This window comes from Sinohyriopsis cumingii, chromosome 12 (assembly GCF_028554795.1).
Source record: "Sinohyriopsis cumingii isolate HCF-2022 chromosome 12, ASM2855479v2, whole genome shotgun sequence".
In the NCBI taxonomy this organism is placed as follows: Eukaryota; Metazoa; Mollusca; class Bivalvia; order Unionida; family Unionidae; genus Sinohyriopsis; species Sinohyriopsis cumingii.
In genome coordinates this window covers 18,766,982-18,779,279 of record NC_142972.1, presented here as the reverse complement: position 1 = coordinate 18,779,279, position 12,298 = coordinate 18,766,982, and the positions used below count along the sequence as shown (strand labels likewise).

Here is a 12,298-nt window from a genome sequence, read left to right as displayed (position 1 = left end):
ATTCATATTCTTTTTATTCTTCTCTGGAAATGCAACGTGCTCTACACTATTATTGGAAAGAGAAATTGACTTGGAATTATAGTGATTTCATATATGAAAATCTTGGATTATGTTACTAAATTCAACAAAAGACTGTTGGCACATCATTACAATTCAGGCCAATTGTACAGCGTTGAAAACGATTTGGAATGAAACTACAGTTTATTCAGAACTGTATTCATTATGACCGTTGTTAGAAATTGTAGGATTATTTTGGATTTAATTCGCAATACCGTAAATTATTTTTACATTTTCACTTTGTATTCTAGGGAAATAAATTATTTGTTGGATTTTCACAAACGTGTTGTTTTCGCTCTTTTCTTATACTTAGGTTAAGACCACAGAGCCCTGATACAACATTGATCGTCATCTCATATCGAATACACATATCAATCACGTATGCGCAATTATAGTCAAAAGAATAACTCTCAAAATTACTGTCGAAATTTCTTCCTCCCCACTCAAATGAACTGTATTTTTTCGTGGGTATATACAACCACCGATTCATTATGGCTGTATCATATGGGGAATGTGTGTGTGATTTGGATTTTTAACGTAGCTGTAATTTTGTTCAGTCATATCGCTACGATGTCTGCAGTGTGGGAGTTTAAAGTGATGTCCAACACTGGGGCATCATGCCGCATGCATGTAGCATGATGTCCCACCCAATCACATTATCCTGATACCAGGACGACCACCATAAAAAGGCAGCCCGAATATTTATTTAAGTTCCTACTATGATACGCTCGAATATTTGATTATATCTCTAACCTAGTTGAACTAAACGGAGCGTAATCTCCACAAAACAACTAACAATGATCTCCAGAATCCGTGGTCGAAAACCAACCATTAGGAAATCTCATTCACTGTATCAGTGCCTACCTTTTGGAATTCCTTACCCCAGCATATATGTAATTATGGAAATAATACTAGAGATACTGAACGACATGGGCACAGCTGTCACATAAGCGCGCCACACCTTAATCACCGCACAAATTTCTAAAATAATTCTGACTTATTAAAATAAATGTACCAGAAATTTAAGTTCTAGTTTATAAGGCTATATATGTATGATGAATACTGTATTTTCGCACTGCTTCATAATTACGTAATCGTACATAGAGTTGCCATACAAAATTTCAATGGAATTTAATTGCGATTTCCATTGATCTCATTGTGTAGTCCCACAATACCTGGTTTGGTTGAGATGAGCCCGCTTAAAGGTTCTTTTGACTAAAATGCACAACAATACAGCAAATTCATTCCGTTAGACCGTACACTGACAATGATGATTCTATTGTTATTGTTGCTCGTAGTTAATGAAGCTAAAATATAACAATCTGAATCAAAATTGTAAATTATTCCACGAGAGTTATGAAAATAAAACTGTCCGGTTATTATTGGTCGGATGTTTCACAGAGGTGAAAGGTTATGTTTCAAAGTCCTTTATTTAGTGGTACTTATTAAAAGGTTAGGCTAGCGTTAGAACTGGTCGGCCTGGTGTCAGGATAATATGACTGGGTGGGACATGATGCTGCACGTCTGCTGCATGATGCCCCAGTGCTAAACATCATTGTGAACTGCTACGCTGCAGGCATCGTAGCGATATGACTAAAAAAATTGTTACAGCTACGTTAAAAATCCAAATCACACACACACGCGCGCGCGCAAAAACAAACAAAACAAAACTAAAGTTTTTAAAAGAAGGAATATATTGTATCTGTCAGAACATAAAATTTCATCATTGATGCGACAGTTTTAGTTAGCATCTGATCTGAAAAGTTTGTTTTAAAAATATTTTCTTCTCTCTCTCTCTCTCTCTACACACACACACACACACACACTATTCTACAAAAAATAAGATATGGACGAGTACTGTTTATAGGATACACAGACCTTTGTCTTAATCATGATTGTAGCTCTATGTGAACATTGTTGTGCGAAAATAGAAGAAGAAAAAAATCCATTGGTTGATAGTTGTTAACAAAGAAGGAACTGAAATAAAATTTTAAAGAAAGATATTGATGGCTGTCAATATCGTCTGAAGTTCTAATATCATCAGCAAAGTAGTTGCTTTTAACAACCGGCAAATTTCTAAAAATTGAAAGCGGTATTTGATGTTTCAAAGTCATTTGGGATTAGAGTTAATCCAAATACTACCCATCGGCATTGATTGTGTCTCCATCCGATTGGGAGATAACCGATGGAAGAAGGCGAATAGACATAACTGAGACATTCTGAGAAGGGCTGATCCTTAACAGGAAACATGAAATAAACACCCGTATGAAAAAGATCATTGGAGAGCTAAGCCCGCACACTTAATTAACTGTACTGTTACTGGGATTTAGCAAACGTGAAAGTTCACCGCCTCGCTCAAATCCATGCGATCAAGTTTAGCGATGTACTTACAGTAACAGAAGTAGATTTCTGCTAAAGTCGCGAAGACGCGGAGTTTGAAATTATTTATAATATTTTTTTTTTTTTGGGGGGGGGGGATTATTTGTTTGGTATAGATACTATTGTTGTACTACGTTATGACCATAGGCGCCGAACAAACGTATGATGGGACCAGGCCAGGCCCTGCGATGTGCGGGTCCCAAGGCAGCACGTGAGTCCCATGGCAGCAAGCGATGAGCGGGGCCCCCAAGCAAAAAAATTGCAATGTGGAGTTGATTTCCTGAAAGCGCCGGTAAAAAGGCGGTTGCCTCGTTTGCTTTGCCCTAGGTCCGGGCCTGTATGGGACTGCCTCCCCATGCCAAAAAAAAAAAAAAAAAAAATTGTTTGATGTGAATTTTTTATCTCCGCTCGATTGCTGGTGTTACTCGGACGGCTGCTACATCATAGGTTACGACCATGCTATGACAGAGTTGATTCCCATCTTAACTAGAATTTTCAATGCTATCTCTAAGTCCCAGTTACGATGTATTAATGTAGGAATTTAATCAAGCAGGCCAGTTTTCCAAATGAATTTGAAAGTGTAACGAAACACAACTAGTACGACAAGGTTAAATTAAACGTTTTAAAATTTATTATATTGGACGACAGACATCTTAAAATTGGATTCTTTATACGATTATATTAAAATTTGTGAGATTCACACGAATCACACCTATTATTCATAGTTATTAGACGCCAATTTTCCTTCAGCCGCTGAATTCACCTGTCTTCGGTTATAATAGACCAGTGAAGAACTGACTCTATGCCTCATAAAGTGATATTGTCGATATTGTAAAATGGTATCAGTACATCACAGGAAAGTCATAAAGCTAGGTATGTGAATGTCTACCACGGATGTAGTTAACCAAATCGTTTGATATGAGCCCAATAGTTTTCATTTTTGTCACGTGATTGATCACTGGCGCACGTGCTCTCTAATCCTGCTCCCTGAGATGTTAAGAAGATGATCATGGGATATGGAACAAATATTGGTCTATTTCCTTCAGCAAGTGAATGATAGGCCCAGGATTCGCAGATACACTGTATGCAGAGTGAGACTGTCAGTAACCAAAGGCTGTTGAAATTTCTATCCGTTATGATTACTGGTCTTTATTAGAATTACACGCTGTCCATGAAATTGATAAGATAGCACGGCGTCTTGATTAAGTTAATGTCTTATAGGAGACCTAAGTTTTATTTACTCATTTTACAATGATGAATACATTCAGTCGAGAGCCAGGTGATATTAAATAGGATTCGTCGAATTTTCTTTCTTTTCAGGCAGGAGATCCTATGTAGGGAAGAAACGGACTAGATGCTTATGGTGACACTATCTTTGAAACATTCAACATCATGTGAAGTCATGGTTGATAAGTTAGTATTGCGCACCATTAACGGTAAAACCAGTATGCCAACTCGTGTTTAATAATGGAAGCGACTAATTGTCCAGTGGCCGGAGCTTCTACCGTCCGTTCTAAAAAAGGCATATTCGCCAGGAGACTTTCTCTGGACTCCGTATTTCAGTCCGGGTCGAATTCAACACCATCAGCCCCAAGCCCCAGCCCCAAGGGTCTGGGATCGAGTTTACACAAGCGGTTTTCCAGCTGGGGCAGGCGTTCTAACTCGATTGTTGGCAATATTTTAAATCTGGGTGTTGTGCATGAGCAGGATCAGAAACCCAAAGAGTCAAAGACCGTATCGCAGGATCAGAAACCCAAAGAGTCAAAGACCGTATCTGCCAATAGGAAACGACGAGGATCCGGCAGCTCTGGCACAGCTACGATTGTTATTAAGTACACAGACGAAAATACAGAGGTGGTAAGTACTCGAGTTTCTTTTATGTCTTCGTTCCCTACGTATGGTCCCACAGACAGTTTACTGAGAATTTATGCATGCTTTAAACTTTTGTTGTTGATTTTTTTCTTCAAAATCCAGTATCACAGTTTCTTTCAATGTGATTATGACGATTGCCAGTTTGTACACCTGTGATAAAAAGTACCTAATCAGAAAGGGTAAAAGGATCGGTTAGTTTCTTTAAGTTTGAAGAAACACACTTTCTTTTATATTGATATGTATGTACGTCTTAGGCATGAATTGATGTCTGCAGTACTTGATTAAAAATAAGGTTCAGCAGAGTAATATATAAGGCCTTTCATTATAACACAGCACATCAGTCCTCCGCTATAATGCCCTTCATTATTACTCATTACATCACTCATTCACCATAAGGTCCTTTGTGACGTGGTTCCTGTTGTAAGATGGGTATCATCATAAATTCCATTTTATTAAGTGGTAATCAGTGTTGCACATAGAGTGTGGGGTCATGGGTTCCCACACATTTTTGTCCTGTGTCCCCCAAATCTAATGGGTAAGATTCACAGCATTCCTTGACCTTGGTATCCTAGGTGCAACACTGGGTAATACAACTGTATATATTCTAAGATGATATCAGTGTAAACCAGCATACGTTATTGCTTCCACAGACGGCATTATAACCAGGGAGTACTATAATTCGCCATACAAAGAAAAAGGGAATATTAATTTTAAAAGCCAGATTTATGCTATATTTTATAATACAGTATCAAAAAATTATTGTATATTATCAAAATGCTACGAATATATCAGCATACAGCTAATGAATAGTCAGAGGTTTTTTTGCATTCAAAATACATACAATAACAGAAGGAATCATAAACCAGAAGTTTAATAAAGTTAAAATTTCTTCTACATAATTGCATACTCAAATCTTACACAACCTTGACTCTATTAAAGCAGGGAAACTTCGAGTGGGATGTCAAGACATGGGCGAGATATTTATCAGAGAGGGCTTATAAACATAAAACACACTGACTTAACAAATGAGAAATAAATTTGTGGGTTCAAGAAAAATTACATAAAATCAAATAGAAACACAACTGCTGTCCAGAAACCCTTATAATGATTATTGGTCTGATTTACACATATACATGTACTTAACTCATGAAGATACACTAAGTAAATACAATATTTTGTTCCGTTTTTAAGTTTTTCCACAAGCTGGATTTTTGGCCCAAATATCTTTCACAACATCCCGTTCAGCTGCCATTTTGGTATATGTGACACTTGTCAAACATGGGATTAAATTTTCGAAATTAGTTTGAGACAGAACTATTTTGCAACAGCATTCAAAACGTTTGAAAATATTTTATGAAAAATGAAACAAGTTTTTAATGTATTAAATTTGTAACAAGATTACTCCAGAATTTGCATATATTCCTTACTGACTGAAACTACCAAAGTACCAGTACAAGGAAAAAGTACTTTGGTAAATTATAGGTATACCAGTAATACCAATCACCTCTAGTGTAGAAGTACCAGTACATACATTTTATGTCGTGACAAGTGGAAACAGGACTTCTTTTTGTGTGGACAGTGTTGGCTTCTTTAGCATGAAAGTTTTTGTGTATTTGGTATACATCTGTTGCTTCAGCTTGCTTTTGAACAAATAAATTTTGTACAGCTGGAGAACTTGTATCGAAAAACAGCGAAGTGAGCTTCCTTGTAACAACGTGAATTGCTTCTTAACAAATAATGGGCTGAAGAAAATTTTATTGAGTATTTAATTGGTGATACAAAACTCATCTTTGCATGTAACATAGGTTGGATCCAATTGTGGTATTTTGTAAATAGTAGTATAAAAAATGCTATTTCAGTGTAAATTGTAAAATAACTGATTTGGAGACAGTCAGTAATCTTGTTTTTGTTTGCACGGCTTAATTTATATGCCTTTGAATAGAGAACTTATGGTAAATGTCTTATTAAAATGAAACCAAATTGAAAATAGTCTTTGTTAATTGTATCTAGAGATCCTATGAGAGTTTAAAAGTAATCAAATCAATTTTGTGCGTCTTTAAATAGGTTGTCATTCATCAGTACGGATTGCTACAACTATGTAGTAACCACATAACCCCATTCTTCTGCCAGTGTACAGCTTTATCTGCTCTAGTTAATGTCCTTGTAGATCAAGATTAATTATTTTTGTTAGAAAGTATTTGTTGATTGAATGTTGCATATCTTGGTCTGCATAATGAATCACATCCCTGGGTCGCTGCTATCTACATTTTGTCTCTTCTGTGATATATACTTGCTTATAAGTTGAGTCAAACTTTGAGCAACAACGATCCTGATCTGTCATCACATAATGTGCCTGCAGATCAGGGTCTGTCTTGTTTGTTCTATTGATTACTCCTAACAAACTACACAGAAACATATCTGCCAGTACAATATGCGACAGCAGATCTGGATCTGTGTTGGACTCTCTTATAAGTGACTATATACGGTAACTGTAGAAAATGGGAAAATATAATAATTTACTAGCCTCGAGAGCCATCTCGATAATCGGAATTTTAAATAAATCTTTGTTTTTGTTGAGCTTGTCGTGGCACAAGATTGACATGTTGATCACTGAGGCATCCATGTTTATGTCGCTATATATGTTATTTGTCCTTATGACCATCCACACTCTAAGCTTGGTGTTTAAAATTTTGAACTTTTTAGCTAAATAAAAGTTGAGCTTCACAAAAATATCTTCGGACTCAGTGGTAGGATGACTTCTGCAGTGTTGTAATGATTTTATTTATGACACTTGCAAGCATGGAGTGGTCCAGTGTATTATGTAATATATATAATTCAGTATTTCGTTAGCTGTTTTGTTTCGTTTACATATTTGGAGAAGTGTTTATCAAGTAAAAGTACCCATTCTTCTGCAATTACCTTAAGGAAGCAATTTTGTAACTTGTATATCAATGTGGGGTTTGTGTTTGAGTAATTACAATGTGTGCAGTTGGAGGATGCTGTCTGATAAATAACTCTTAGGCACTCAGGTTGGTTTATGTTATCAAACCACAACAATAACAATATGTTACAGGTTTTTATGCAGTCATGCTTCCTATGCTTAACTGACTAATGTTTATAATGTAATTATGTTTGACTTGGGTAAAGATGTACAAGTGGTGTAGAGAAAACTTTTGTTACTTTTTAAATACCATCAGGGATTTATCACATGGCAAACTCAATGAATTGTATAGTTAACTATAGCAAACAAATAAAATAAAGCTGTAAAACAAAATGAATATGTGTTATAAATTTGTATAGAAAACTAGTTTTACAGACGCTGGTGTGCACTAATAAATGTAATGCAAGCTCATGTCCACAAGCAAGGAGGTACGACACTCAGCCATTAAGTATGTTTCATGGATGTTGAAATTTTATTTTAGGATGTGCAATTGTGGCATTCACATAAATCGGCAAAATGTCATAAATCATGCACTTTCTTTTGAAGGCCTACCTTTTTCTAAATGAAGTTGATCGTGTATTCTAAATCTTATTTTTGATATGTTTCAAATGGAGAGTTTGTTTCCTAAAAATTGTAACTTATATATATATATATATATTATATATATATATATATATATATATATATATATATATATATATATATATATATATATATATATATATATATATATATATATTTTAAAATTTATTTATTTATTTATTTATTTATGTATGAATAGGGTTCAGTGGTACATCATCACAGTCTATGCCGCACTATGCCAAGTTAGGAAGACATGAAATTTTTGGATCTTATGAAACAGTTTTAGATTGGTCATATACTGACAGCATTTCTACAGTATGTTTTGTTTGGTTCACGTTTGCATGATAAAGGTCTGTCGTTCTGAGGCACTGAGTAGCTATTTCAATAATAAAATCCAACACTTCAGACAATTTCATTTATTTAAAATTGTTTACCAGTTCTGCAAAAGTTGTACAGAATTGTACTAATGAAATGACATCATGGATTTCCCTAGACTTGATCACTGAGATGTTTGATTTGAACCACTCCTGCGGCATAAATAGATAGATCATCTGTCTTGGATGCAGGAGGTCACGGGTTTGAACCCTGGCTGAGTCATACCAAAGACTTATAAAAATGGTACTAGCAGCTGCCTCACTTGGTGCTCAGCATTAAGAGGTTAGTGCTAGGACTGATCGGCCTGGTGTCAAGATAATGTAACTAGGTGGGACAACTTGTTACTTGTCTATGGCATGATTCCCTAGCGCTAAACATCACTATAAACTTCCTCATGCAGCCCATGTTGTAATATGACTGGAAAATTGTTAGTGCTACATTAAAAATCCAAATCTCACACACACACACACACACACACACACGTCTTTGTTGCCATGACTCGGATTATCACTTTTGAACTCTTTAACACATAATTTGTGTACTTTTACCAGTCATCAGGAAATATAAATTGATTAATAATCTTAATTAATGAAATCTGTTCCTAAAATTGTAAACTAGTGGTGATGACCAGAAAGAACAAGGCCCATGCCAGGTGTCAGTCAAGAACACATTTGCTACATACGAAACTAAATAGCCTAAATGGCCATAAGGCATATAAAATTAAATAATTTTCATCCCTCCAAATTATGACAAGAATTAAATGGTTTGTTTGGATTTAATACATGAACTGGTCTTTTTGGAAAAATAATTACCACTTTCATTCCCCCACCCTAGTTTCCACATGTGAATATTGTATGGAGTCAGATTGTAAGGGTTTTATTTGCCAGATTTTCCAGGTAAATGTTTAAGAATTCCAGCCTCAGTTTTACTTCCCAACTAATGGTTCTGAAAACTGTCCCCTGATGTTTGAAACATATAGGTCAATTGTCCCACTAGGACAAGAATTGTGAAGTACTGATGAAAGACTGTTTATAGAACTGTGTTGCCATGTTATTTTGAACATTTTGATAGTTTGTTTGTCAGAATATGACAGCAGTTCCAAGTAATGAAATTTATCTATATTTCAATGCAGTTATGTTCTGCAGAAGATAAATAGCAACCATGAAAAAAGTTCAAAATGGTCATCTTAATGGCATGGATGATATTGGAAAGGTCATCTTATTGGTATGGATAGTATTGGAATGGTCATCTTAATGGTATGGATAGCATTGGAATGGTCATCTTAATGGTTGTTGTTGTTGTTGTAGGGTTTAACGCCATTTTTCAGCACACGATAGGCCATACATGGCGGCCAGTATTAATGGTGGAGGATGAACCTGGGAAATCCCCGGAAAGAACCACTGACCCTCGAGAAGCTACTGGCAAGCTTTCTCACATACCCACATTGGCTGAATCCGAGACTCAAACCTATGCAGACAGAGGTGAGATGGCAGTGATCCGTAACGGAGAGCGCTTTAGACCACTCGGCCACTTGGGGCCCCCTCATCTTAATGGCATGGATGGTATTGCAATGGTCTACTAAATGGCATGGATGATATTGGAATGGTCTACTAAATGGCATGGATGATATAGGAATGGTTTACTTAATGGCATGGATGGTATTGGAATGGTCTACTTAATGGCATGGATGGTATTGGAATGGTCTACTTAATGGCATGGATGATATTGGAATGGTCTACTTAATGGCATGGATGATATTGGAATGGTCTACTTAATGGCATGGATGATATTGGAATGGTCTACTTAATGGCATGGATGATATTGGAATGGTCTACTTAATGGCATGGATGATATTGGAATGGTCTACTTAATGGCATGGATGGTATTGGAATGGTCTACTTAATGGCATGGATGGTATTGGAATAGTCTACCTAATGGCATGGATGGTATTGGAATAGTCTACCTAATGGCATGGATGGTATTGGAATGGTCTACTTAATGGCATGGATGGTATTAGAATGGTCTACTTAATGGCATGGATGATTTTGGAATGGTTTACTTAATGGCATGGATGGTATTGGAATGGTCTACCTAATGGCATGGAATGGTATTGGAATGGTCTACTTAATAGCATGAATGGTATTGGAATGGTCTACTTAATGGCATGGATAATATTGGAATGGTCTACTTAATGGCATGGATGATATTGGAATGGTTTACTTAATGGCATGGATGGTACTGGAATGGTCTACCTAATGGCATGGAATGGTATTGGAATGGTCTACTTAATGGCATGGATGATATTGGAAAGGTCTACTTGATGGCATGGATGGTATTGTAATAGTCTACTTAATGACATGGATGATATTGGAATGGTTTACGTAATGGCATGGATGGTATTAAAATGGTCTACTTAATGGCATGCGTGGTATTGGAATGGTCTACTTAATGGCATGGATGGTATTGGAATGGTCTACTTAATGGCATTGATGACATCAGAATGGTCCTCTTGCCAGTATGGATGACATCAGAATGGTCCTCTTGCCAGTATGGATGATATCAGAATGGTCTACAGCCAGTATGGATGATACCAGAATGGTCTGCTTGCCAGCATGGATGATATCAGAATGGTCTACTTGCCAGCATGGATGATATCAGAATGGTCTACTTGCCAGTATGGATGATATCATAATGGTCTACTTAATGGTATGGATGGTATTGGAATGGTCTACTTAATGGAATCAATGGTATTGGAATGGTCTACTTAATGGCATGGATGGTATTGGAATGGTCTACTTAATGGTATGGATGGTATTGGAATGGTCTACTTAATGGCATGGATGGTATTGGAAAGGTCTACTTAATGGCATGGATGGTATTGGAATGGTCTACTTAATGGCATGGATGGTATTGGAATGGTGTACTTAATGGCATGAAGGACAACAGAATGACCCTCTTGCCAGTATGGATAATGTCAGATTGGTCTACAGTTAGTTTGGATATAAGAAAGGTCTACTTGCCAGCATGAATGAGATCAGAATGGTCTACTTGCCAGTAAGGATGATATGAGACTGGTCTACTTGCCAGTATGGATGATATCAGAATGTTGTACTTGCCAGTATGGATGATATTAGAATGGTCTGCTTGCCAGTATGGATAATATCAAAATGGTCTACTTGCCAGTATTGATGATATCAGAATGGTCTACTTGCCAGTATTGATGATATCAGAATGGTCTGCTTGCCAGCATGGATGATAACAGAATGGTCTTTTTTCTAGCATGAATGATATCAGAATGGTCTACTTAATGGCATGGATGGTATTGGAATGGTCTACTTAATGGCATGGATGGTATTGGAATGGTCTACTTAATGGTATTGATGGTATTGGAATGGTCCACTAAATGGCACAGATGGTATTGGAAAGGTCTACTTAATGGCATGGATGGTATTGGACTGGTCTACTAAATGGCACCGATGGTATTGGAATGGTCTACTTTAAATGGCATGGATGGTATTGGAATGGTCTACTTAATGGCATGGATGATATTGGAAAGGTCTACTTAATGGCATGGATGATATTGGAATGGTCTACTTAATGGCATGGATGGTATTGGAATGGTCTTCTTAATGGTATGGATGGTATTGGAATGGTCTACTTAATGGCATGAAAGACTACAGAATGATGCTATTGCCAGTATGGATGAATCGGAATGGTCTGCAGCCAGTATGGATGTAAGAAAGGTCTACTTGCCCATATGAATGAGATCAGAATGGTCTACTTGCCTGTAAGGATGATATAAGAATGGTCTACTTGCTGGTTTAGATGATATCAGAATGGTCTACTTGCCAGTATGGATGATACCAGAATGGTCTGCTTGCCAGCATGGATGATATCAGAATGGTCTGCTTATTAGTTTGGATGATATCAGAATGGTCTGCAGCTAGTATGGATGATATCAGAATGGTCTACTTGCCAGTATGGATGATATTAAAATGGTCTGCTTGCTAGTATGGATATCAGAAGGGTCTGCTTGCCAGTATGGATATCAGAATGGTCTGCTTGCCAGTATGGATGATATCAGAATGGTCT

At 36.7% G+C, this 12,298-nt stretch overlaps 1 protein-coding gene across 1 annotated transcript in view; it reads left to right on the top strand.

Annotated features, from left to right (window-relative positions):
- LOC149786048 (uncharacterized) overlaps positions 1–12,298 on the top strand; it is a 370,709-nt gene that overhangs the window by 51,477 nt on the left and 306,934 nt on the right. The window contains exon 2 of the mRNA XM_089978110.1: positions 3,757–4,293. Coding sequence (XP_089834236.1) covers positions 3,904–4,293 — 390 coding nt within the window. The 5' untranslated portion in view covers positions 3,757–3,903. The remainder of the gene's footprint in view (positions 1–3,756; positions 4,294–12,298) is intronic.